This window comes from Centroberyx affinis, unplaced genomic scaffold, assembly GCF_046629955.1.
Source record: "Centroberyx affinis isolate AG114_WGS23_722 - 3 ecotype Tasmania unplaced genomic scaffold, CSIRO-AGI_Caff_v1 ptg000364l_1, whole genome shotgun sequence".
In the NCBI taxonomy this organism is placed as follows: domain Eukaryota; kingdom Metazoa; phylum Chordata; class Actinopteri; order Beryciformes; family Berycidae; genus Centroberyx; species Centroberyx affinis.
This window is the reverse complement of record NW_027279035.1, coordinates 96,252-124,247: the sequence shown is the minus strand read 5'-3', so window position 1 is coordinate 124,247 and position 27,996 is coordinate 96,252. Positions and strand designations below refer to the sequence as shown.

Below are 27,996 nucleotides of genomic sequence, written 5' to 3'. Positions count from 1 at the left end.
GTATTTCTATTGAACTGTTAGGACTACACAGTACATAGAAAACAGTGACATGTTACAATACATCCACATCTGTAAATGGTTTGAACACTTAAGAAACCATTTATAGACGTGCCTGAAAGTGTTACATATAAAACATTGCACTAGTTAGACGCATCACTTACTGAAGTAGAAAGTACACAATGTGTTAAAAGTCAATATCTATACAGGTGGGCTTTTCCCCGGAGTGGAAACATCCGTATCATACAATGTCAATCTTATCAACACGGCAGAAAAATAAAATACAGTACACAAAAGAGATATTTTTTGTTCCATGGCACTATGTGCACATTTATCAGAAGGAAATTTCTGATCGATATTTACAAAGAAAAGTGTCAATTAGTTAGTCACATATACTATACATTGTTACATCGGAAGATTCAATATGATCCAAACTTGTGCTTAAGAACATTAAGATAATTCAAATTCACGTCGCTATACAGGTATAATTTTAAGAGGACAATATATGAAATCCACAGGCAATATAAAATGGGACAGTACATATTTTTACTAATCTGTATTGACCTTTATGATAAAATACCAATGTTTTTTGCTTTAGAATAAGAGTTTTTAAGTGTCTTGAATGTTGAATCTTTAAAGTGGACAGTGCAATACAACGTTACTAGAGGATTCTATAGTCTTCATCTGGGTGGGTTCCTCTAACATGTAGCAGGACGTGTTTTAAAATCCCATTTATAATACAGTAGTCCTAGTAGCTTATTTCCCTGTATGCATATCACTGTGGTTCGTGACAGATCTCGAATACACCAACCTCATAACCAGACAGAATAAATAACATAACGCAACTTCATCACCAGCTAAAACAAACCCTCAGTATCTACTTTACAGTGGCCTTATTCTAGTATGTTAACCTGTATATTAACCTATGGAAAAGGAGTGCAAGTACGCAATAACGCTGTATAGTTCCTTCATGAAAATCTCTCTAATACATAATGTGCTTAAGTATACGAACGCAATCGTTTGTGATTAAACTGTTGTTAGATATACTATCTATTAGGGGAATTTACGCTAAATACTTGCACAGTATTGTTGTGTCCTCCAATACTTTTCCACAGGTTACCACAGAAGGCCTTTGTAAAACATCTGACATGGCAGTATTGTTCTCTGATTGGTTTTCAGCCGTAAAGACAATGGAATGTCATACAGAAGACAGGAATGTCATGAGGCATTAAGCGTCAGTCTGGTGCTTCATTTTCCCTTCGGTTTTAACTGTGCTTAACTGTGTTCTCTCTTTTTTTTTGTTACTTAACAAATAAAGCCTGATAAGAGCGGATGTCGAACATCACCCATGCTATATTTAAAAACAAAATAAAACGCAAAAGAACACACATTAAAAACAAATAAGTGCAGAGGATGGATCCCTTTTCTTACAAAACATCGATATTGCACCAAAGCAGCATATTTGGACGAGCATTCTGCGTTATATTCAGAACAGTTTAGCTTTTTGAGTCTTTTAGTGGGATAGAGGATTTAGATAAGGACGGTGGATGACAGTGATATACATAAATACAATATAAAAATACATATGGAAAATCTGTTGTTTGGCTGTGCGGGGGGCCTAGTGTCAGGCATGAGCTTGGACGGCAGGAGCTGTAATAAAGGGAGAGGGTAACGGGTTAGAATGGAGTTAAAGAGTTCGCCGTCGGTTGCGGAAACCTCTAGAAGGTCTGATCGTCGTTGCAGGACTCGGTGGCGTGCCCGAAGGCCTCGCAGATGTCGCAGTAGGGCCTCTCGTTGGCCGGGTTGCCGTGGTAGGTGGAGTGGGGCACCGAGTCGGGGCTCTGGGCCTGCGTGGGGCAGTCCTCCGTGTCGTGGAGGTCGAAGCAGTCGCAGATGTCGCAGAAGAGGCGCGGAGCCGGGGGGGGCTTCTTCTCCCGCTTCGACACGCCCTCGTCCAGCCTGGGCCACGGGAGGGGGGGGGGAGAAGAGGGGAATAACGGGTGTCAAGTCTGCTCAGTGTTAACAGAGATGTCGTCATTACAATCATGGGTGTCTGCGTGTCTCACCCGTCTGTCCCGTCGTTGCCGTTGAACTCGGCCAGGGCCATCTTCTTCAGCTTGACCTTCAGCTCCTCGTTCTTCCGCTGCAGGTCCACAATCACGCTGTTCAGAAAGTTGATCTGCGGGAGACGACCGGACAACGGCCAGACGCATAAAGTCAAAATTAAAACTGGATTCTTGCACAGAAGCAAATCGTCCAAATCACTGTACAACCCTCTCTGGAGATATTCTGTATTATGCATTCTGCCCCTTCCGCTCTAAAGCCGCTAGATGCAGTTTATCAATACATTTCATACTCACCCATTGTGAGAAAATGAGTTGGTCTTCTTTGAGAACAAGAAGGGATTTGCACTGCATTATATTCATCTATAAAACTCTACTTTCAAAGCTCCCACAATGTCTTTCCCCTCTGCTTGCTTTTAAATCCAGTAACTACAGCACCAGATCACAGGACTGGTTCGTTTTAGTCACTGCACCCATAAATACAGAACTTGGCAAGGCTGGGTCCCGTTACTATGCACCTTATAAACTGAATGATTTGCAAAGGGCTTTAGAAATTAGACTCTGTTCTTCCCCTGGGTGTTTTTAAAGCATTCATTTCTGGCATATTCTTGTTTCAGTATAGACTGATTTTAAAGCTTTAATCTCTAACATTTGCATCGATTCATGTGATTGTCTCTTATAGTCTGTCTCTGTTGTTCGAATGTTTTTGTGACTGAACTTGTCTTCTTGTCCTTTCTTGAAAAATAGATTTTGATCTCAGTGAGACTACCTGATTAAATAAAGGGTTCAATCCATGAACCAAATGACACTGATGTGAAGGTTTACATGGCACAGATGAGAACATGATCAAGTTTGATATAGACATGAGATGCATTTGGATAAGCCGTACCTGTCCCTCAGCAAACTCCTTCTCTTCTCTCAGCCGGTCCAGAGCCGCATCGCCTGCAGAAGCGAAAGTGAAAACCAGAAAACAGGCTGAAACTCAACTATCTTCACCAGAACAGCACAGACACTCTGATCAAACCTCGGGTAACGCATCATTCGGGGAGTCGCGAAGAATCGCAGCTCATCTCCTCACCTGCGGACGGAGCCTCTCTGTCTTCTCCCTCCGAGGCCTGCGTTCCCATGAGCCTCTGCTCTAGGCTGTGAACGCGGCTCTGCAGCTGGGCTTTGTCTCTCTCCAGGGTCTCCACGGCAGACTGCAGGGTCTTGGCCACGGCGTTTTCTCCTCGCAGCACTGCAATCTACGGGGACGAAGCAGCAATAACCATCAAACAGATAGGTCTCTCGCACGGTTGAGTTTACATAAGATCAAAGTGGTGTTCTTAAGAACCAAGAAGACAGAGTATATGTGTGTGTGTGTGTGTGTTGTACCTCATTCCTCAGAGTTTCCAGCTCCTGGTCCTTGTCTGAGATTAAGGCTCCAGTAGATTTCTGGAAGTTTATTTCCCCCTCTGTTTCTCTGTAGAAAGAGTGAGAGAATAATTTGATGCAGAAGTCCACACTAAACCCCACTCTGGGACTGACAGAAACAGATCATTACTCTATAGGTGTGTGAGTGTGTGTATATGTGTGTTTGTGTGAGAGAGACAGAAAGAGAGAGAAAAGGAGCTTGCAAAAATAGACTTCAGTAGGCTTGGAGAAACAAGACTGCTCCCAAGCTGCACTGAAGTCAAACTTGAGATAGATGCTGCACAGAAACAGCTGGGAAGGAACCCCAAATAATGAAGAACAAGGCTGTTTATCAAAGGTGAAATTCTAGGAGAGAAGGAAGCGCTTTAGCTCCCACTTTTTTTTTCTCATTTCATCTGTGCCAAGTCAACTCTAAATTTTATATGATACTTATGAAGATTTCCTTGGAAACAATATATAATATGGCATATACAGGTCCTGTGATTGTAGTCATCCAAGTCCAACTTGTTCTTGAATCGAACCAATGTTTATGGAGTTATAAAATCCAGCTTCTGTGAATAATTTGCTGTATTTACTTATGCATAAGTAAATAATAAAATGGCCAGAAACTTAAGTGCTTTGTTGATTCAACATAAATGTACTGCTTTAACAAATTACACAGGTACAATATGATTTCGCTCACAGCTAATATTACACAAGCAAGAATCAGCTTAGCTGTGGCTCAATGGATTAACAGTACTGTGGATCTTAACTCCATTATCAATTATAAAGGGCAATGGCTGAGCTTTCACATCTTTTTCTGAACCAAACCTGCAGCCAATCTTATCAGATGACATACCTACAATACCTCAGTTAGACCCATCTCGATACATGTTATTGGATGTGAAGCAGGTAGTTGTGTTGAATCACACAAGCTGACTGTCTGCCTGTCTCTTCATATTCACTTGAGAGGGGAGGCACGCTCTCCCTCCACAGCTATTATTTCTGCTCTAATTGTCCATCACCTCTTAATTTCCCTCTGGCCGTCACCGCCGTCCTGTCAGCTCCTCTTCATAACCCTCTCTCTTCACTTCTGTCTCTCCGAGCTTCTATCACAAATCTGTGATCCCTATCTGTCATCTTGCCTCATCTATCTATCTATTGATCTATCATTTCTCCAGTCGTTTAACATTCATTCTCTGCCTCCATCGCTGTTCTGGCATTAGCAGTGTTAGCGGTGGGATATTTTAAGTAGGGCTTAATCCTTTGATTACAGACCAGTCAGACTACACAAAGACTGAGTGTCCATTCTAATTGGCAGAAAATGCAGAAAGTACAGACAGAAGTGCCATTCATAGCTTCTTTTGATTCCCAGACTTAAACTTGGGCTTAAAAAAGGTCTCACAACAACAAAATGTAAAAATGTAGAAACTAAAGCCATATTTTTATTAAGCAAACTAATGATTAGCATTAACTTGTATCAAACATATCTAGATACACAAGAGAGACATACATCTAACTGTCCTATCAGATGTCCAAAATTCTCAGAGGAAACGCTGTTGTCCTTCAGATATGGCAAACTGTTTTTATGATTTTGCACCAATTACCATATAAAATTGTAAATGTACATGGCAAATAAATTTGAGACAGACTGTAGTTTCTGGGGAATCTATCATCATTAATTAAATGGTAATGCCACATCCACATGGATTTTTAAAAAGGCACCAATATCCAATTTTTATACCTTGTGCTCCTAAAAGTCACATTAAAGTAAATCTGCAATGGAGTGCAAAAGCTGTTGCTTCCACCACTAAATCATGGAGAACATCAGAGCACATTAAAGGTCCCATATTCTCCACTTTCTAGTGTTGTATTTTATGTCTTGAGGTCCATTAAAAGCTGTGTGTGTGGTGTCATGTACCAAAAACACTCTCAATCCATTTTTACACGTTCATTTTCCAGCATCTTTCTGAGCCTTACCAAGAACAGGCTGTTTATGTTGCTGTGTCTTTAAGGCTCATTAATATTAACGACCCCTCTGTTCTGATTGGCTAACCGTTTCAAGAGTGAAACGTGAGACACCGCGGCCTAGCAGCTACAGGTAGGAAAACTCTCCGGTAATAAACAATGACAACCGCTCAACCGCTTTGAAAAAAACACTTTGTTAGTCTATTATTTCTTACAAAAATGATAATGAGCGAACCTTTGTGACGCCACAAAGTTACAGAAGTCCAAACGGCTCGTTTAGAGGCTCGCTTTTCTAATATGGATTGTGTGGACTTATTGGGCGACCGTGCGTTTTGATACTTTCACCATGTTTAGATAGACCATCCAACTACTTTATCATCACAGAGGCAAGGGGAGTCCTGTTTTACACCATATGGGACCTTTTATGGTCCAGAACAGTTGAGATAATAGAAACAGTGCATTTGGCAGTGGCAGGATAATTCTGTGTAAAGATTGCTTGAGCATATAGGGCGCATTAATATAAGAAAGAATTTCAGTATTTGTCTTTCCTAGTTTCTTACCTGTTTCTCATGTCTGGCTGTTGGCTGTTACGGTCCACGTTGCGCTGAGACACAAACACACACAATTATAGAGGCATTTAAAAGCAGGCTAAAACGTCTCAGCTTTAAGAGTTCAGTACAGCAGGTGGTCAATCCTCACTATGCCAAAACCTATTAATCAAAACAGGGTTTCTGGCTCAACAAACCATGATCTATTACAGGATGAAAGAAACATTGTTCCCATAATATGAAATTTGTATGAGTTTTAGGAAAGGTCAGTACCTCCTCAAGATGCTGAGACTTCTGCGAGGCCAGCTTCAGCTCCTCACTGAGTGGAGGAAGGAGAAAGGAGTAATGACATACTGTACGTGCTGCACTGAATGTACATTCAATTCTCTGTGATATCAATGTAACACATTCTCAGACTGAGAGCAAGTCTGCTCATCTGTTTCACTCTGATGTGGTGCCAGATGTTAACTGTCTGTTCACATCTGTTAAACACACACACACACACACACACACACACTTCAAGCTGAAACACTGAGGTCAGGATCTACAGAATGCTTGCTGTGGTGCTAATGCAGTTGCACCTGCTCAGATTTTTTGTGCATTTAACTTGGTCAGATTATATTCTGAAGTACACATGTCAGAGTAATGTGCAAAAATGATGGGGGTTTTGACAAAACCCCCAAAATCAGGTAATAGAAACAGTAATTTTTTATATATGCATATCTTTCTCCAAATGTTCCAGTGCCTTTTAAAGTTTCACATTTCATGTACATAAACATATTGCTGTAGAAATACTGCATTAAAGCAAACCAAGCCTATGGGAAAATGCATTGGCTTAGCAGTATATAATTTATTCTAGTCATTTATTTAAGTAAATAAGACATTAAATTAAAGTCACGGGAAATAACAGTTTGGACTACAAACATCTTGAGTTGATTCTAATTTAATAGTAAATCTGTGTAGTTATCTCATCTTTGCTACTGGTATACCCACTGAAATAGCTTGGCTTTGGAATCTACAGACTAGTTCCCATCATTCAAAAAGCCATCTGTCTATCTATCTATCCCTGCTGCTCATGTAGCACTACTGTACCATCTTATTTTAAACATCTTAAAGGATTTGACAACTGTAAAACCCAGTGGTTTATTCACTCCACAGTGCTAAGATCCAGTGGTGATATAGTACGTCTACTCCCCTGAATGCAAGATGCTATGATAGTAGTGCTGAAAATGGTGTCGTCTGGGAATTTATGAATATGGATATTTTTGGATCGTGAAACCAAATGCTTTGCTAGAGAAATCCAGTTTAGCTCCATTCGGGTCATTCTTAGGATTTGTGTCATAGGGAGAACTCTGAAGCTGCGTGTGACAAATAGCCCAGTCTGAGCACCATCTGGGTGAAGAATTCAGCTGTCTGCTGTATAATTACATTCACCATGCCTCTGTAGCATCATCCCTTCAAATAGAGCAGGGAGGAGGCTGATTTAAAGGGGTATGCCGCCGAATTGCAGTGCACAAATACGTTTTCGTTTATACAGTTCAAATCTGTATAAATGAAAATTCCCTGCTGTTTCTTTCTGTGAGGGTGAACGAGAAACTGATTTAGATGGATATTAAAAATTATATTCTAATATAACAAGAGATGTAGTGGAGGGTAAACCAACTTGAACTCAGTTGCTCCACTATTTAGTTACATTTCCAAGCTAATCCAAAATTTTACAATGTAGATGAATGTATATTATAGCAAGTACCTTTTTATGCATGCAGTACATCGCTAACCGCAAAAGCCAAATGCAATTTCAGCAAATGGCTAAGATGGGTCACAATCATAAAATAAAAACACATTGAAAGACCATGGTCTCACTTCTCATCTAGGCTTTTTTATTGTCTCCAATATAAACCAATCTGCACTTCACACAGCACTAACAAACGCAAACACAAAAACACTCTGTTTCTCTCAGATGCCACAAAGCCACATTGACTCCACACAAACAAACACACACAAGCGGAGTCAAACAGAGACACACACACAGTCACACACACACACTGAGGTCATAGTGAGAGTAGTGGCCATGTTGGAGCCAGGCGGTCCTAGGAGGAGAGACGGGGGGGATTACATAACATTCCCAGCAGGAGGCTGAGGAAGGACGCGCCTCAGATAGGATGGAGGAACACATTGTGAGGACGGGACGGGGAGGGGGGGGGGGGGGATATAACCAAGCTACGTCTGTCATCATCAGACAGCCAAGGCATTTAACACCCTCATCTATATCGATTCATTTCTTATTGACATAGAAAAACAGACATATAAGAATCTATATCTATAATCTATCGATACTGAGGGAATGAATGGGCTGTTCTTGAGGAAGATGAAATAGCTTTTTACTGCATGTAGTTACAAGCTATAGCTAACAGAAATGTGATGGCATCTCCATCTCCCGCTTGTCCTCCTTCAGGATGCTACATACTAATGACTACAATTCAGCCAATTATATCCATCTGGAGCTCTGACATCACCGCTCAGGGCCCTGATGACTCAGGGGAGGTGTGGCAGAATGACTGCTTAAAACACACACACACACAAACACACACATACACACACTACATACCTCCGCACGTGCACACAGAGAGACACACATCCAGCTACACACCAGTCTATAAATAGACCACCACATCAGGCTGGAGATCCACCACAACCACAACAAAGCGAGGTAAAAAGCATGCGGTAAAAAGATGGAATATTTTTTACCCTGTACCAAAAACTGGCAATAAAGATAAAAATATGTCGCTTTCTATGATACATCTGTTTTCTGCGTTGGTTTCCCATCAACCATCTCTAGAAACCACACCAATCTAATGAACTGGCTGGCTGGAGTCACATTTGAAGGAGACACAAACGAGGAGGAAACACACTGGTCACCGTGAGCACTTACATTTCCTTGCAGAGAATTCCAATACGTTGGTTTTCCGAGCTGCTCCGCTCCTTAGAGAGACTGAGCTCTTCCTGGTATTTGGAGTTCTGCTGGGTCAGAGCCTCGAGCTGCAGAAGTCACAGAGACGGGGGAAAGGAAAGGGAGACAGAAGAAATACTGAAAAAAAGAACAACAAAGCCCCTCACTGGAGGATGAATTGCTCTCTTCATGCTCCTCTTAATGCTTTGCCACATACATTAAGCATTACTGCAGTTAGACTGATGTGGTTTACAGAAATAGATGCATCCTCATTTAACCGTCTCACACAGTCTCTGGAGGCTGTTTACCAAAGAAGATACTACAAGTAATTTTTATAGTTAACAACAGTATTTATCTTTCCATGCTATATACCACAGAGTCAATCAACACATCCTCACATCTCATTTAAGACTTTTGCATCTTCCAAAAAGCTAGAGTTAGATTATATTTAAAACAGATAATACATTGAGACCCCATTCACAGGTTAAAACAATGTGAATCCAAATATAAACCCACAGAGACATAACATACAGTAGTTTCTTCTAATGTATGAAAACCTCGGGCAAACGTTTTTATTTTTCATTCATTTTATTTTTTAAGTTTTACATTACTTTCGCTATTAAAGCTCTTGCGTAATAGAGTCTGACTGTTCAAACCGCGTCTCAGACACGTGAAGTGCTGTGATCTCACCAGCTTTAAAATAGCACTGGTCAATAATTAATTTAAAAGACTAACAACAAGTATGGTTTCCGAATCAGTGCCTTCACTGTGGCTGGCATCGGATGAAAATGAAATGAAATCCCCATGCATGACAAGCCAAACTGCAAGCCATCTGCAGTATGTTTCTCTTGCACATTAACACATTGTCAGCGGTGTCATCAACACTGTTTCTGCTGCCTTCCATGTGAGTTGCTGATCAAAGTTGCTGCCTCTAACACGTCAATATTTATGTGCATCTCAGAAGCAAGAACTAGTCTACAGAACACACACACACACACACACAGTTATCTGTACTGTCTGAGGATGCTGTCAGTGCCAATCTGAGACTTCAGCGCTTGTTTATGGCACATGCCTGAACTAGACATGACAAGAACAGACTACAGTACATAATCCTATATAAAGTCAATCAACACCCACAATAGCACACTGATCGTATCAGCTACCCATTTACAAGAGCTCATTAGAGCAAGTGGAACAGCAGAAAGACTACACATAAACAAAGTGAATGCCTATGCCTGCTAACCGCCTCTTTCTACTCACACTGACAGTAAAATGTTGTCGTGGTGGAGAACTGCACTAAACATGTTTTCCTATCAGTCTGAAGCCTGGGCTGAAATGTGGATTCTTTCAAGTGTGGAACTTCAATAGAGTTGTCAGGTAAACCCAGTGGTATAAATATCAGGTTGAGTTTAATTCAGTGAAAGCACATGTGGATCTCTATAGGAAAGGGATAATGAGGACAAAACATTAACCCTACCTGGTAGCGAGGGGAGTAGATGCTGCTGGAGTAGCCCTGATGCAGAGCAGCTATGTCCATACCTACAGAGCTGGCCCCAAGCTCACCACTGCCGCTTCTCACCCTCTGCTAAACACAGCAGCGTTGTTGCTATCCCGCCACTCTCCCTCTACCTATAACATGCACAGACTAGCACCAGCTAGGCATCAATAAACCATCAGCTCTCATCCCCCGTCGCGCACGCCGGAGAGGGAGAAAACGAGAGCGTGTCGCCTGAGCGCCCTCCCTCCCTCGCTCTCACACTCGCATTAAAGAGGCAAAGCACTGCCGTTATGTAAGCCCTCATAAGCTCCTCCCACACTCACCCCCACCGTCTGCTGTTCACAATTTTGCTTCCTCTCCCTCCGACACCATACACACTCCTCCAAAAGGTTCACCATTCATTCATGGTTCCCAATCACAGATTAGAGGCATCAGCTGCTATCTACTTGTCAACATTGCTATGCTTTACATTACAGATGTATGACAAAACCGGCTGTCACTCATACCGTAGACTCTGACACTGTAATAATGATGCGCTGCAACATTGTGTTGTGGCATCCGTAAACACAGGGTCCACCAGAGGTCTGACAGCACGAGACAGCAGAAGCAATTCTTGGGTCAACCGTCCATTCACTAAAGCAATGTTCTGCCCAACCAGGCATCACCACACACACACACACACACACACACACACACACTCACACACTCACACACACACAAACACACACACACACACACTACAGCTCACTCTGACATGTGCAGGATTACATCACAGCCTACGGGACCATGGATGCGCAAGGGAGAAAATAGGGGCTGACATAAGAGCATCCCTGCACAAATGCTCTACAATGTGTGCATTTGCGTCCATAAGTGTGTTTTTTACTCCACAGAGATAGAACTGCTGCTATGCAACACTGTCTCAATTTGAGAAGACTTTTATGACCGCATAGTCACAAAATCTTTTCTCTTTGTTAATGGTGCCCATGTTATATTGATCCTTTTGGCATCCTCTATGCATGTGCATCTAAAATATATTGAACTGTCATTCACTCCAACCTTTATGTATGTCATCCTTTGCCCTCGGACAGTTCAGTTGTGCCAATGAACACCCCTGCCTGTCTGTCAGAAATGAGTTAGCTTTATTTGTAAACTTAATTTGTAATGCCATATATATATATACATAATAATTTATGACACTCCAATGATAATCAATTTGAAATCAAACTGTGACTGTGACGGTGCCCAAAAAAAAAGTTTTCTCAGAGGAAGAGGAATATTTTCTGTTAATTCTAATTCTACATACAAACTGCTGACTGCTGTGAAAAGACGTCACGTCACTCTCCTAGTGGTAATTATAAGTGGAACATGTGGGACTTTTTGGTAGACTGTGATATCTCCCATCCGGCATCACAACTTTTGGAAGTGTGTCAACATAAGCATTAAAAAATAGCTGTCAGCAGTCCAAGGAATGAAAAATCACAATTATCACTTATATTCACAGACTGGCAACAAGCAATGTAAACAAGGAAGTGTTTGAGCAAAGTTAGAAGTAGCAAATGGACTATTAGGCCCTATAACTGAAATCTTGTGATAGATCGTAGCAAATTAAAGACATATGTAACTGTGTTATCTAAAAATCTATCGAAATTCAAAGAAATTCCTCTTTAAATCATTACAGAAGCACAGCAGGAGAGTACTGTCGCGGTACTGACATGCAGTGTGAGAAAACGGTTAATGGAATGACAAAAATAGTACCAAACACAAAGCAGTCAGTAGAGGGAGGTAAAGCCTGAGGCCGATAGTGTGTGTCCCTCTACATTCTGTGTGTGTGTGTGTGTGTGTGTGTGTGTGTGTACTTATGGTCTGTCTCTATCTCCGCTCTAATCTCCTATCCATTTCAACTGCTGTCATGAGACTGACCATCTGGAGCATACCGGCAGCTGGGGTCAGTATGTCCACACAACAGAGAGATGGAGGTAGGGTGCTTATGAGGGGGGTGACGCCGGGTTCAGACCGCAAGCGTAAGCGCCGCGAAGCGCCGCAAAGCGTCAATTCACGCGCGAGCAGGAGCCTGGCTGTTCACACCAGACGCGCATTTCTCCGCGCCGGTCACCAAGCGATTCTGCTCTACAGGAGGAGAAAACCCTGTGGAAACAGGCTGTAGCTGCTGACACTGTGTTCCAACAGCCACCAAAGCTTCATCTGTTCACTGCTGTCCTTGTAGAAACACTGCTGACAGCTCACTGGACTTTTCCACATCAGGGATGAACTTTATATTTTCCATCTTCTTAATTTCCCCCTTTCTTCACAAACTCCCTCATATCAAAGCTGTCACGTTTATTTGTTTGTTTTCTCAGCAAGAGTCGTGACTTGTGATCAGGCAATAATTAGGAAAGCCTAGGGGACCGAGCTATCTCTCGCTCCCCCTCTCTCTATCTCTGTCTCTTTAAATAATGACATATAGGCCTAAATAAATTAAGTAGCCTATAAATAAACAAACTTAAACATGTATCCTTGTTTACTTTTGTGGTAACTCAATAACAGATGCAATTTTCAAAAGACAAGTGATAATTCAAAACCAGATAGATCATCATCCTACAATGTATTGCATTTAAAACTTGCATCAGTGCAGATTGATTCATCAACAACAACAGTGAAGACCCTGGTAAGTTGATAATTTAATATATTTGTGATTCTGTGGTGATATAATGGAGATATGACCATCTATAGTGTTTTCTATGGCGTTTTCCTGTGAAATGCGCGCCGCGGCTCGCGGAGAAAATAGACCAGACGCCGAAACTGGCGCTCCAGATCGCGAGCCGGCCGCGGAGCTCCGCGCCGAGGCGCGGCGCGGCGCGCCCGGTCTGAACGGTCAAATCGGTTAACATGGGCGCCGAAAGGAAACTGGCTCCGCTTCGCGGCGCTTCGCGGCGCTTACGCTTGCGGTCTGAACCCGGCGTGAGAGAGAGAGAGAGAGAGAGAGAGCGAGCAATAGAGAAATACACATATTATTGCGCAGACATTTAGAAAGGGGGCACTAGAGAGCACCAGATTGAATGAATTGAACATTTAGAAGAACAGTTTGGATTTAGTAGGAAATGGTAAAAGGACCAAGGTACAGATAACAGTGAGGTTGGCTGAGAAGGATGCAAGAGGGTGAGAGGGAAGAGAGAGAGAGAGAGAGAAAGAGTGATGGCCCACAGCATTTCATGCATGGCTGATTCAATGTGATGACCAGTGCTTGCACCGTCACACGCAGTCAATGTGGGAATCCTGATGTGAATATGAAATAAAAAGCCTGCAGGCCTGAGAAGCTTATCTTATGCATGTGCACATGCACATCCACTCACAGGGGTGCAAACACACATAAATACACATGCACACATACATACACACAAACATACACACGCAACTTTACATAAGAATCATAGATAAAATGCCTGAACCGCCACTGCCATAAAAACTAGAAGACCAAGGACTAAAATGGAACTTAATAAAAGGCTTATATTTGCATACGAATGACAACACGGTGACATCAGAGACAGTGGGATTCACAGTCTTCTATTGCAGCTACATACTGTATCTCCCCATACATTTCCATTTAGCTCCTGCTTACCTGAGTCTCCAGTGCCCTCTTCTCTTTGGTCAGTTGCTCAAGTGACTGGTCTGTCCTCTCTGACTTCTCAGCAGCCTGAAAAACATAATGGATCATCAATAATAATAACTACTTTTAGCTTCACATCATCCTATAGTGGCCATTGCAAATTCTGAGTTCTGAAAGTTTTTTATTTATTTAACTTTCATTTAACCAGATAGTCCCATTGAGATTTCAAATCTCTTTGCAAGGGATACCTGACCAGGAAAGCAATATCAGGACAATCCAAGAAATTGCACATCAACAACACACAACAATGATGTACAAAAGCAAAAAACAATCAAACTCACACAGAAGTTAAGACCGAAGTCAAAATGTATAAAAATATAAACGGCTAAGAAAAGGAAAGACAGCTCCTCAAGATTCTTCAGCTATTTCACTTTTACATCCATTTGTAATGAATTCCATGAAGAGAGAGCAGAATACATGAAAGCTGTTTCGCCTAATTTTCTTCTGACCTTAGGGCAAAAGCCCCCACCCCCCCTCCCACCCCCCAGCTCCACTGCCTCTTTTCCCACTTCAGAAGTCCACTTCACACTGGGCCCAAAGCACGCAGATTCATATAACAGACACTGAGAGAAGAAATGTCCCTCATTACTTAAACTTTGGAAGAATGTGCCTGAGGAAATACTTGTTGGTAATGTTATTTTTAAATCGTCAACACACTTGCCATAATTTTATCCTATTATATTACTTTGATTAATAGTTGATTCTGTAAATAACTTTGTTCATACCTTGCGAGTATTGCAAGCAACCATGTGAGAAATATACTTTTATACATTATATTAAACTCAAACAGGAGAGGGTAATGTGTGCATGTGGGTGTTTGTAATGTATTAACAGTGTTACAGTAGCCTGAAGCCATAGTCAGCTTTAGAGTGGGAGTGCTTCAACAGGTATGAATGAACGCACCCTGGAAATGAAGATTATTTAAGGAAAGGAAAGACTACTTAAGGGTCCTTTCTATTCAATCAAAACTTTTATTTGGTTGTGAAATTTTCAGTATAATGATGCTTTCATCTACGGCTAAAATAAACTTTCTAGAATTCCACCAATAATTGGTTGAAATCTGTTGACAGCCAGAAGCAGTTTAAGCTCGTCGAGTGGGTCTATCTTGGTGGGAGTCTGCAAAATGCCAAAAAGCTGATTCATCAGCTACGGCATTCACAGACAGTTAGCTCTAGACAGAGCCAGAAGTCTGACTCAATTCACAGACTGCAGAACAAGAAACATCCCCTCTCAGGCTCTTTTGTGTGCAGTGTATGCACGGTAATAAGGGGACCGATTAAATGAGGTTAAGGCGGATGGTATCATTGTGTGGCTTTTGTATGTTTCAATGACTGTGTTTTCAATTAAGTCTTGTGCTGTACAAAAATCATGCTCTACTACATTCCCTGAAAACTGTACACAAGAATGACTACACATGTAAACCTACCTGTGTCAGCTGGTCTTGGAGCTCTTTCTCTGTGCGATGGCTCTCCTCTTTCTGGGTTTGGTGGTCTTTATTCACCTGCTCCACACTCTTCTCTAGCTCTGACAGAAAACAAGGGGACAACATCAACTAACATTTCTTATTCAGCACTTCTCCCAAAGCATAGGCCGTCTTGACAAAAAATGCATTTCGAATGTGCATAAACATAAATAAGTCTCATGTGTTTACCTTGCATGATCTTTGCTGTTCTTCTGCTCTCGTCCTCGGCTATGTCAAGCTTTTGTCTCTGAAATGATGAAACGGCAGCTTCACTGCAAGCTCAACACGTGCATAGTAACATTCTTCCACCTGGAGCTAGCCAGGGAAAGATGACTATGTCTAGAAAACATGCGAGTTTTTGCGCATAAAACGCTGCCTCTCTCGACGGGGTCGCTTTCATGATGCCCAAGAGCAAACACTTTGACGTAAACATGGGAAAGGAATGCCTGGGCGACTTTACAGTTACAAGCATTATCCTCTTTTGAATGTCACATAACTGTCTCTGTACTGCAGAAACAATACATTATCGATACTCTGTGTTTATGTGATTATTCATGATTATTTTGCAGTGAATTTCTTGCCTTCTTATATCCTCTGTGTGTGTGTGTGTGTGTGTGTGTGTGTGTGTGTGTGTTCTCACCAGGCTAGTTAGCTGCTGTTCTAGAGAGCTCTTATCTTGCTGCACAGACTGAAGCTCTTTCTGTTTGCTCTCCAGGTCGACACTCAGCTCACTGATCTGTATGGGACATATAGAACACATAGTAGGGGACAGGGAGACCCATGCACACGTACATCCGAGCAGAGCTATACATTATGCATTATGGTGGTAGCTTAAACAAACCACACATATCAAGGACATTGTCCTAGTTACAATAAGGGCTGAAAGGAGGGCTGTAAATAGAACTTGCTGCAATCGTGCCATCATGGCATAAATTATATGACCATGACGCCGATGAGTAATGCATTTTACAAGCTAGCGTTATTGTGCAGTGGTTCAGTACTGGCTCAGCAGAACATCAGTGTTGGAAAAAATTGTCACTGTCTATGATACCCTCCACCCACCTTTTTCTCCTGAGACTGTGCCTGGGCCTTGAGGTTGCCGAGCTGCTGCTGGGACAGAGACACGGCGTCCTCTGTCTGCTGGGACGCCCGGAGCCTGAGCTGGAGGTCCGCTACCTCCCTCTCCAACTCCATGATCCTGGAGCGCTCAGACACCGTGGCCACCTGCAGGGACGACGCAGAGAGGAAGCATGAGGGCGAGGCAGAGGGAGACAGGACAGAGAGAAGAGAATAACAGACACTATAGCTGGGCCGAATAGTAACTGCAAATAAATATTTACAACTGCTTTAACCTGCTTGGAGTACGAGATGGGTGGGATTCACCAATAAAAAGACACAAGCAAAAAATTGGATGTCACTCACTGCGAGTTTAAATGAATTAAATTAACGAATTTGATAAAGAAACTGTTTCCTGCTACTTTCTCTGTTGGATTAAAAACATTTAAATATGATACCCTAACATATCTAACAGCAAAGGGACACAATTTTATGCAGACAGAAACAGAAAAGTGTATTAATTATCAAACTAAATAACCTACACTACATAGAGAATTAAAGAATCGAATAAATAGACCTTCAGTGATGTCCTCGATTTCTTGCCAAGCATCAGGGTGGACCCTAATCATAGAAGGTATACTAAATTTAAAACCAAACCCCATGTCAAACTCCATCCATCTGGTACCTAGGAAGGCTAAAACAAACCATACTTTGTTTTTAGACACTCTTGATTCCTGAGAAGGAAATTCAACTCTTTACCTGTCCCACTCCATAGGGAGACCAGAGCACAGGTTCAGCCACCAAAAAGAGAACCAGATGCAACTAGGGATTCAGTGACTTTCTCAGGAACACTTCTGCATGGCAGACACTTGATCTCACGGGGGTTCAAACCTTGGTCCTTCTGGTTAAAGGACTACCTTTTAGGCCACACTGCTGCAATTACAATCTGGTCCAAGTCTGATAAACAGATCAAATCAAATTTCACCAGAGGTCTGTTGTGGTGCCGGTTCTTTCTTTACTGCCCTCTCCATTCAAGTAGATAAATATTGGGGTGTTGCTAAATCTGTGAATTCTCTAGTCCCAAAAAAGACAACATAAACCAAGGTTCCCGTATGTACTTGACTGATTTACCTAAATCTCACTTATTCAAAGGCTCACTTGTATGGACCAGAACCTCCTTTGACCTCAGGGGTCTAACAACACTGCACTGGTGTCTGGTGCACAGCTGTGACAGAGGTAAGACTTTATAAACAAAGTTTAGGAAGCAGCTTGCAATCTGACTTGCAATTGTTAAACATAATGCACGCATGCAGGCACGCACACACGTTGCGCATAAATTGGCATGATAAAACGGGGTGATAAGAAAAGCTCAAGGCCCAATGAGATATTAATATCCCTATGTCAAGGCTAAGGATGCTGCACATCATTATCATTATTAAGCCTACTGGGGAAAAGCACATCGCCCAGCCCTACTGTGGGACTGGGACAGATTTCCAGCATTACCCTAGTGTCCTCTAAATCCCTCTGGAGTTTTTCAGCTTTGGTCTTTTCAAAGAGCAGGCTCTGCTCAAGCTCCTTTATGTGGGCATGCTCCAGTCTGGTCTGCGTCTGTTAGTAAGAGAGAGCAAGAGGAAGAGAAGGAGAACATACACCAATGCAACACTGACATGCCAGCTTTGTGCCACAGACAGAAAGAGGACAACAAGACATAACTTAAAAGAGAAGACCGGTAAGTAAGAAAACACTGATGAGTCTCAGTGTTTCAATTATAGCAAAGGGCCGTGAACAATGGACTAGTGATGAGAATTAAGTCCAATAACAAACTTAATCCAGATCAGACTGATTCTTAAGTCATTTGCTCAGTCTGTTCTGAAGACTCTCACTGAAGACTGACACCTGTTTGCTTCTATTCCAGTGTCCAGGGAGAGACATAGATCTAAGTCTTCAGACATCGATTTCTCCAAAGAGTGAAGAGGATGCAGACAATACAGGCAAGGGAGCAAGATGAAAGCATGTGAAAAGACTCAAGGCAAGGCAGACACGAAACAGGCGAAAAGATCAAGTGAGACTGGGAATGCAAGCGCTGCAAATGGGTAGAAATGCGGGACAGGAGGATTATATGAATTAAGCACGAATGAATAATAATAAAGGAGCAGGAAGAGAGACGAGTGTCCGAACAAGACAAAGCGATTTAATGATTCAAAGAATGCAGGAAAAACAAACAGCTTGGCGAGAATGATTGATTAAATCATCAGTTCTTATGATTTAAAAGGAAATGCTCAGAGGTAATGCTAATCAGTGGCCAGTTATTTAGCATTTAGAGTCGTTTCATTTGGTATTAAACAACATTAGAACAGAGAGCAACAATAGTTGGGAATTAAACTTAAACCGAAATAAATCCACACCGAGGTTAAGTCACGTACAGTAAGACTTGAGGTCGACCGATTTATGAGTTCGGCTGATAAAAGCTTGAATACATAATCAGTAGTAAGTGGATGTGAGCACTGATTATGTGCTATGGCATTGAAAATCTATCAGAGTATTCACGGGCACTGTTCGCTGGAGCTGTCTCTCAATAATATTTTTGTTTTTAGTTACGCTTAATCAGCGTAATCTTAATCTTATTTTGGGGTAAAAACAAATCGGTAAAGTACAATAAATTCAATGACTACATTCACCTAATTTGTCAAGCATTCACACAAAAATATTATAAAAACAACTTGCCTGATAATTGTTTTAATTCCATTTACATGTGGCTTGACAGAGTGCCGCTATATCTTATTCTATTTAATTCCAGAGGAGTATATTTAACATTTCATTCAGAGTAAACATAAGCTCACAATTGTATTTTCTATTCTAAAAGCTGATAAAGTATTATCAATTTTATTGTACTCAAAAAATCTGTAGTGGCCTTGAAAAACCCATAATCGGTCAACCTCTGCCTAACTCAGTTTTGAGAGAGAGAGAGAGAGAGAGAGAGAGAGAGAGAGAGAGAGAGAGAGAGAGAGAGATAGAGATAGGGAGAGAGATAGAGAGAGAGAGAGAGAGAGAGAGAGACTACAGTATTGGTTACCTCAAGGTCTCCTTTGGTGATGCATGCCTCTTCTACACGAAACTGTAGATCCTCCACTTTCCTGTCAAACGGGGATAGTAATATTCTTTCGATTTTGCCTCTATGAAAATAACAGTATCTGTACATATCTGATGGTGGCGCAGAGAAATGTGTTTTAAACCTAGTGTACCCATGTTAGTTGTAGTCCATTGTAGTTTAATGGTGTGGTTGTACCGTGTTCAGACTACAGGTTCACCCACACCACTCACCTCTTCTCCTCCTCCAGCTGGTTGAGCAGCTCCACCTTGTCTCGATCTGCTGCTTCCACCAGGGCTCGCAGCTGATCCAGCTTGGCCTCCATCTCCACCGCATACTGACACACACATAATACAATTCCATAGGACATTAATATACATTAATAATATAATTATTATAATATTACAATTAATAAGTTCATATTTTAGTAGTAGTAGCTGTAGCAGAATTAATATAATTTGATATTAAATAGACTGACAGAGAACTTGAGCTTCTAAAAGGAAAGATTCAGACTTAATTAATCTTGGATTGAAGTTTTCAGCTGCTCCACAAAGTGGTAGACAGGGATGGGTGTACCAATGAAGCCACTAATTAAAAGTCCTACTTTTCACTTTGTTATTACAGTGTGGTTCTACCAGGCAACAGGCTGGGGACACTTTTACAATGACTTCCACTGTATAATGCACTTTGTAGAAAACCTGACATTTATAGCATGATGACCTACTGACTCAGAGCTAATATTTGCCAGGGCATAAATATTTCAAAGATGTAGCTCTAGCGTACCTCAGATATATCCTAAAACACAGTACACTGATATACTGTTGATAGAAAGTAGTTTCACAAGTGAAAATTTGAGTTTGATTCTGTAGCTATAGCCATGTTTAGCCAAAAAACAAATTAGATAGAATCTTTGAAATTGGCAAAGTGATTCTTCAAGCAGTTCTTAGGATTGTGGTAGACATAAGCAATAAAAGACAAGGGTGAAAGTATCATGAACTGACAACTGCTTGATAATAGGTTTTAGCATTATAAACAATTCTTTATTTATCAAATAAATGGGGTACAAAATGTAAGTGAAATTCTTGCAAAACTGCATGTTTATAATTTAGTCATAATTGTTAGCCTATGCTCTTGTTTGACAGCAGCTGGCACACTGATGTGACGTATCTGACCTGATCCTGTCCCTTCCTCAGCAGGGCCAGCTCCTGCTGCACCTCTCCCGCGTGGCTAGTTGCCTTTGCCACCTCGCATCGCTCCAGGTCCCTCTCGGCCAGCAGCTGCTCAATGTGCTGCTGCTTCTCCTTCAGAGCCTCCTGCAGCGCCGTGGTGCCGGAAATCTTACGGGCGTACCGAGAGGACGTCTCTGTCAGCTGGACGGAGACAGACGCATTCACGTTTCACATTTCATGCATTTTGGCTGATGCTGTTTTCCAGAGCGACAAGACATCTTTTAGAGCGCGAGCAGAGCATTGCGTGGGTCTTACCAGTCCTGCTCGGCTGGGCTTGCCGCTGACAGAGGAGGTGACGGAGCTGAGCGAGCTTATGGAGGAGGCGCTGGGGCTCCTCTTGAGGGTAGACCTCCTCCGTGAGCTCTTAGCCTTGGTAGGGGTGGTGCAGGGGAAGCCGATGCGTGTCACCTTGTGGACCGGAGCGAACAGGCCGTACCTGGGCAAGCACTGAAAGTATCTGAGAAGACAAAGAAGAGGAGTTGTACCATACAGCCAGGCACCGACTGAAACCTCAACAGAACAACTGATATTAACTGGTTTGGGAGGTTTTTCCTTTAATAGTAATTACAGAATTGTGTTAACAAGGATCTTTGTCACTTGTGGAACAAAAGCTGATATCCTGCAGATTGCTACTTAGCAACCTGCTAAGTAGCAACTGAGCTGAGACTTTATACGTCTCAGCTCATGCTCTACCTGGTTCCTGCAACGGCTCCATCATTCTTGCCGAGCGGTTCGTCCAGTTCCACCCCACACCACTCTCCTTTGGCAAAGTCTGTCTCACCCAGAAACCGTACTACTCCTGCCTTGGTACCCCCCACCTGCACACAAACACACAAACAAGCAGAGACACAATGTTGAGAAAAAAATGATTGTAAGACAGTATAATTGTTAAGTCTGGCTGAATTAGTAAATTGCTGCTCATTGCTGTTAATCTTGGTTTGCAATTAAGGACGGGTTCAAACACTGAGCATCTCACCAGCACACGGTCTCCCAGCCTCAGCTCTCTTCTGTTCTTCTTGGCCGAGTCTGTCTCTGAAAGGTTAGACACCGACTCGCTGGCGGTGAGCGTTCGGTTAAGTGTGCCGCTTGTCTTTACGCCAGTGCCTTGAACTGAACCAAGAATACAATGTTTAGTGTGCTTACATGATATCACAAAACAAGTACAAATCTTTGTTTATCTGCATTTATTTTCCTCGACGTTACCGGTTGAGGTAGTGCCAGCAGGTGCAGGCTCGCTTGTTGCGGAGGCTGCTTGTGCTGGGCTGGCCTGCCCCCCGTTCGCCTCCTTCTCTGGAAGCGCAGTCCTGGATAGTTTTGAAGGCCGCGTGAATATCCCCCTCCCGTCCTCACACTGGAAGTACCTGAACCCTGCCACCGACCCGTCGTTCTTCCCAATAGGCTCATCCAGCACGATGCCTGCCCACTGCCCGGGGGCAAACTGCGTGCCCCCAACGAACTGCACATACCCAGGCTTGTTGCCATTGACCCAGACCCTCTCCCCTAGCTGAAAGTCCCCAGCGCCATCCTGGGTTGGGGAGGTCCCGCCGCCAGGGGGCTTCTCTGGAGGAACCGGCTTTGGAGTACCTGAAATAACAATTATGCTTTATAGCCACTATTCACTACTTTTGACTATCATCTAACTCCAGGGCACTGCAATAACTACAGTAGCATCTCTTCTTCTGCAGCAATAATGATCCTTTACCATGAACCATGCTACTAACAATTAGCAGAAGGAAAATACCAGTTATTGATTGAGCTTTTTCTCCTCAAATCTTTTGTGATGCTCTATAGACAGAGTATATATTGTATCTGAAAGCATCAGCAATCAAAGTAAACTGAGCAGAGATCACTTCAGTTATAGAAATTATTTGTTGTTCCTGACCAGTAGCGTTATAATCAAACCCACTGCATTTGAGCAGCTCCTGATAAATTTGCAAATGGGGAAAATGAATGAGAAGATGAACTCCAGTTTATATCCTAAGTTTCTACTGTAGTTTCTATCTCTCTGTAAAAGAGAGATGGGAGGCTGAAATGCAACAAGAAATATCGCAGGAAGCATGGGAGGAAGTGTGCTCAGAGGCACACTTAGTGACATGTTCAAATACTTCAAGGGAATTCAGAAAATGTAAAAAAAAATGTAAATTTATTAAAAGATGGAGACCTGAAATGGGTTTATTAATGCAGTGAGAACTCTTTTTGTCGCTGCATTTTTTCTTTAAACTATTGCACTCTCTTTCTTTTTTATTATTTCTTTCACAATAATAACTGACCCCTTCAGTGTCTACAAGAATTTACTGTCAGATGCTCTCTCGCCCTTCCCTTTTTATTTAATTTTTTGATTTAATTTTATTTTTTTCTCTGTACTATATGAAGGCATGTTGATGAATGTGATAACACTGTTGCTACACTGTAAAAGTCAATATTGCACATGATATTACAACTGAGAATAACAAGTATAAACAAATACAGAGAATCAAAGGTACCATGCCGCAAAGTATGACCACAAACCCATGCAACAGGAAATCACATTATGGTACAATAGAGGTGAAAAAGGAAGTCATCTTAAATAGAAAAAGCAGTATTTTCCTTTAAGTTTCCTGTTTAGGACTGTCTGTGGTTTACTGTGTGTGATAGGATTAGGCTGATTTGAATGTGATCATTACTCATTACATTCTGACATAACATTATGAAAGCTAAAATAATAGAGAATTACTCATCATGTCCTCCACGGTTATTGAACCTCATCTATTATTTGAATAATTTCTTGTGGTTCTCACCAGAGGAGGGGGATGTCCTCGTTGGCACCCCAGCTGGGCGGACTATTTTGCTGGGAGGTTTGAGTCCACTAGGCTTCCCTGTACTCATGGCTCCTTGTCTGTCCAGGGGTGGGGAGCTGCGGGGCGTCTGGCCTGATCAAGGTGGGGGACTCGGCCTTCCCCACCACCCAACAATGCCCCAACTTGACGGAATAGAGCTGAAAAACCAAATAAAAATATACACCGAATCAATTAAATGGGAAAAAACTTTCAAAGTTTTCCTCTTTCCAAAGTCATCCTATGATAAAATCTTTACTATATAAATGTTTAGTTTTTAAAATGTTTCTCTTTAATAACTACACATCTGTTAGAATAATCCATTTGTATGGACGCATCTGCTTGGAATTAGAGTTGTCACATTACCAAAATTTTGAATTCTGTAAAAATACCAGTCCACGTATGACATAAATAATACAACTAAAAATGTAATGAAGTAAACTCAGAAAAACACAACATAGTATTAGAAATGCAACAAACCAACAAATAGAAATAGGCTACCACCAAAGAAAACAACCATTTAGCACAGAAAAAAGACTTCTTGAAACTATCAACTGTATCAAATAACAAGAAAGTGCTCTTTGGCAGAGGATAAATATTGGTCAGAAAGAAAATGGGGAAGGCATTCAACTTGAGGTAGAAAAAATTAAAATGCCTTTAATACATTGGCAAGCTCTAAATATTGAACATAGTTAAAAAATAGCTCTTGCCTTCTTCTGGGAGATTACCATTTAGCATACTTTGAAAAGAGGGAACTGAAAATACAAAAAGTATTGCACTGTAAGGTTTACTTTATTGTCACAAAGCTAGCTTGCGATGCTAGCAAATGTAACAAAGCAACACATTCATCAAAACTAAGCATATAAATAACATAAAGTATCTAACCTAATCATTTTAAAAAGAGATGTCTAAAGCTATACAACTGGACACTTTCTAATGAAATATTTTGATGTGCATTCATTTGCAGACGCAAATTGCAAAATTTGAACCTGAAATGAAATTTATTCATGGAATCAAAAACATTGTTGTATATTGGTAGCAACTTCATGGTACCAATACCAGCATGAACACTGAAAACAACAGCCAGACTTAGCAACAACAACTGCAGATTGCTTACTCACAAACACTACTCACACAACACAGAGAGGACACTGTGCACCAAAACAAACAACAAGTAGAATTGCACTATACAAGAAAAACACAGGACAAATTGGGCTCTGCATATGTATGTTATTAAGAAATTATTCCACATAATCCACATATAAAAACCCTACCTAAATGCCTTTATGGAGGCCATAGTTGAGTGGAGTTTAGTAGTAGATCTCTGTCTACTACTATCTATTAATAAAGGCAAAAAAAAGTAATATATGATCATAATAATTTAAAAAAAGGAATTTGCAACCTATTACATCTATGTCTGGGCATCTGGGAATGTGTACACTCTTCCCTCTTTCACTCCATGTACACGACTGACTGTACATGTTGTCACTTGTCCATTACAGTGCCAAGTTTAAGGACAAAACCACCCCAGCGAGCCTAATGAGGAGTCCATACACAGGAGAAGGCTGGACCGTCTCACATCATAGGGCGCCAACATCAACCTGGGGATAAACTAGCTCAAAATCGTGGGGATGAAGACTGACCTCTGAAGGAATCCGCCTGCTCATCACCCACTGGAAGTCAGTGGCTCAACTGTGAACTTGAACTCTGAGCTGAATCATTCATGCTCCTAGTTTCCACTGTTACCAACACCGTCAAATGGGAGGAAAACACCTCCAGCTTAGAAGTCCAACAAAGTCAGTTCCTGCTGCTGCAAGCTCAATGTCTCACAGCAATTTTACAGGTCAGCAATCAAAAGCATCTTCCCACCCTCCACCACAGACTGGAGGACACGCTTAAATCTGTTGTCCGCCCTGCTGTCAAATGCAATCCATGAAGTAGCTGCATGACGCTGCATAACACCTCCTGCACAACTGTCTGTCAGCCTACTGATGTTACTATTTATTACCAAGCTATTTATTATTACTCAAGACTGTTAATACACTCATAAATGTCTGAATGTCTTTGCATACTACACCACTTCTCTGTCTCTGGAATTCATCACATCGTTTCATAACTATTTAATCGATTTCATCCTATTCAGTGCTGATAATCACTTAGTGAGGTGTTGGGCAGCAGCCTGACCATGTTGCCGTTTTACTGGAAAACAGGCAGACTGATTGTGACCACCACTAGCTTTAGACAGACGTTACATGTTTCACATTGTATGGGCTGTGTTTTCAAGATGTTTTTGCTTACACTGAAGTTAGCCTGTAGCAGAGACGTGTGACAGTAATAACAGGTTGTCAGAGTTGTGTTTATAATGTCTTCCTGTTGGTATTTTGTTTGACAGCTGACAATGCAGAAGTTTCTTTTTTTTTTTTTAGGAAGAATGGCACAATGTCTGGAGCGCTGCCTGAGTTGAAAAAGAGCGAAATAGTTGGAAGGTACTCCTTGGATGGGGCTCTGACGAGAAAAAACATGAGGAAGGAAAACCAAGTCACTCTTCCTCTATTAATTAAAAATGCCTTTATCAGGGTGGCACACCAAAAAGGAAATCTAAACACATATTAGCCACACTTTCGCGTTTGGGATGAGTATCTTCATCGTGGCTAATTTGTTTTTAGATCTCCTTGTTGGTGTGCCACCCTAATAAAGAATTTTTTTTTTTTGATAGAAGAAGAGTTCCTTGGTTTTTCCTGTTGCACAAGTTTTTCTTTTGTTGTCAACATTACACGCACTATAGCGTAATGATTACACAATAGCAGAATAATAAAGGTAATGTGTCAGACTGATCCAATGCAATGACCAGGTAAAACGAGATGGCTTGTCAGCTGTGTGGCTCAACGCTCCTCCCCCCGCCCAGCCAGCGCTGCCAGACCAAAACAACATGCACACCTACAGCTGTCAAAAATTGATGTCGTGCAGCCAGTGTCTGATAGCATCACAGACTAGTGTTCATTTGTCTCTAGCCTTACATGGCGATGTTAATAGGAAAGAAGCATTTGAGCTTTCCGATATCATCACAGAGACGTGCATTATTTTACATGACAAACAGATGAGACTGGCTCATGTTGTTTCTGTTTGGGCTCCTTCTACTTGCTGCAATACGTGCATCTCTGTAAAGGTGTAACTCATCCACAACACTCCTTTTCCCTCAACATACTGTAAATTCAATTTCACGGTGCTTACATTAATCGAACAGGTCATTTGGTAGTGATTTACAATGCTTTCCAAGTGTTTAAGCCTCCCTCATGCCATATTTGTTCCAGGTACTAGCCAGGGCCCCAGTCTGTAGCTCCCAGTCCCTGCTGGAATTCGCTCCTGGCTGCGAATGCTAGCTAGCTAGAGATTAGCGAGATAGCATAACTGAGGTTAACGTTAGGCAACTGGCGAGCTACTCACAGAATATAAAAATAAAATAAAAGTAGACGAGCGTAAGAAAAGTTACTGTGATGGCTTACTTGGTCTTTCTGATGAAACGGGTTTCTGTTACGGACGCCGTGAATAAGTGCAGCGTACCTTGTACCGCTAGATTTAATATCAAGCCGCTCTTCCCTTCCCTGCCCAGCCCAGCCTGACAGACCCTGACGTCACCTTAGAAACTTGTGCTGCCTTCGTGTGCTCATCGTAAACTGCGAGGTCGTAAATAACATTTGTCGCGCACTGAAGCGGTTTGTTTGGTGGCTGTTCTTTTGTTAGAAATCAGGCGGCATAGAGCTGGTCTGTCCTGCAACGGCAGAATGAAGAGGAGAACCTGCATATCATGTAGTGATGGTTAATTGATTTATTAAATAAAAATAGTGACAATTAAGATTCAAACTAAGAGTGGAAATTGAAACATGCAAGGATAACAACTATGTCCTCAATGACAAACAACATAGAATAATAAATAGCATCGCTTCCACATCACTTGACTCGACTTCCATGCTTTCCGCCCCTTAAAGCTTCTTGTATCACATAAATTTCTCATTTTCCCATTGCTCTTTACTGTGTTGTTGAGTGTTTCATGTACGTTTATTCGGAATTCCGATATTTCCAACAGCACTTGAAGGCAGCCATCTGAACTTCACTCTGGCTGAGCCACAAGGCTGTATCTGTGAACCGCAGACAAACACGGACTCTGTCGTTGACAGTGGTTGTGAATAGTAACTGAAGTGATTCTTCTAAAACCGTTTGACCTAGCGTGACAGGTGGATACCTACATTAAGTCACTTACATTTTGGGCA

General features: G+C 41.8%; 1 protein-coding gene across 1 annotated transcript; it reads right to left on the bottom strand.

Annotated features, from left to right (window-relative positions):
* Positions 1–22: 22 nt before the first annotated feature.
* Positions 23–27,321, bottom strand: clip1b (CAP-GLY domain containing linker protein 1b). The gene is made up of 23 exons (XM_071515672.1): positions 27,232–27,321; positions 23,693–23,889; positions 22,119–22,499; positions 21,892–22,025; positions 21,609–21,733; positions 21,171–21,372; positions 20,859–21,056; positions 19,920–20,023; positions 19,672–19,732; positions 18,102–18,206; positions 16,605–16,766; positions 16,183–16,278; positions 15,732–15,789; positions 15,507–15,604; positions 14,033–14,107; positions 8,901–9,007; positions 6,242–6,287; positions 5,981–6,024; positions 3,435–3,522; positions 3,139–3,304; positions 2,950–3,002; positions 2,064–2,176; positions 23–1,956 (listed from the first exon to the last, which is right to left on the bottom strand). The coding sequence occupies exons 2-23, from the start codon at positions 23,778–23,780 to the stop codon at positions 1,716–1,718; spliced, it is 2,745 nt and encodes a 914-aa protein (XP_071371773.1). The 5' UTR covers positions 23,781–23,889; positions 27,232–27,321; the 3' UTR covers positions 23–1,715.
* Between the last annotated feature and the right edge of the window lie 675 nt (positions 27,322–27,996).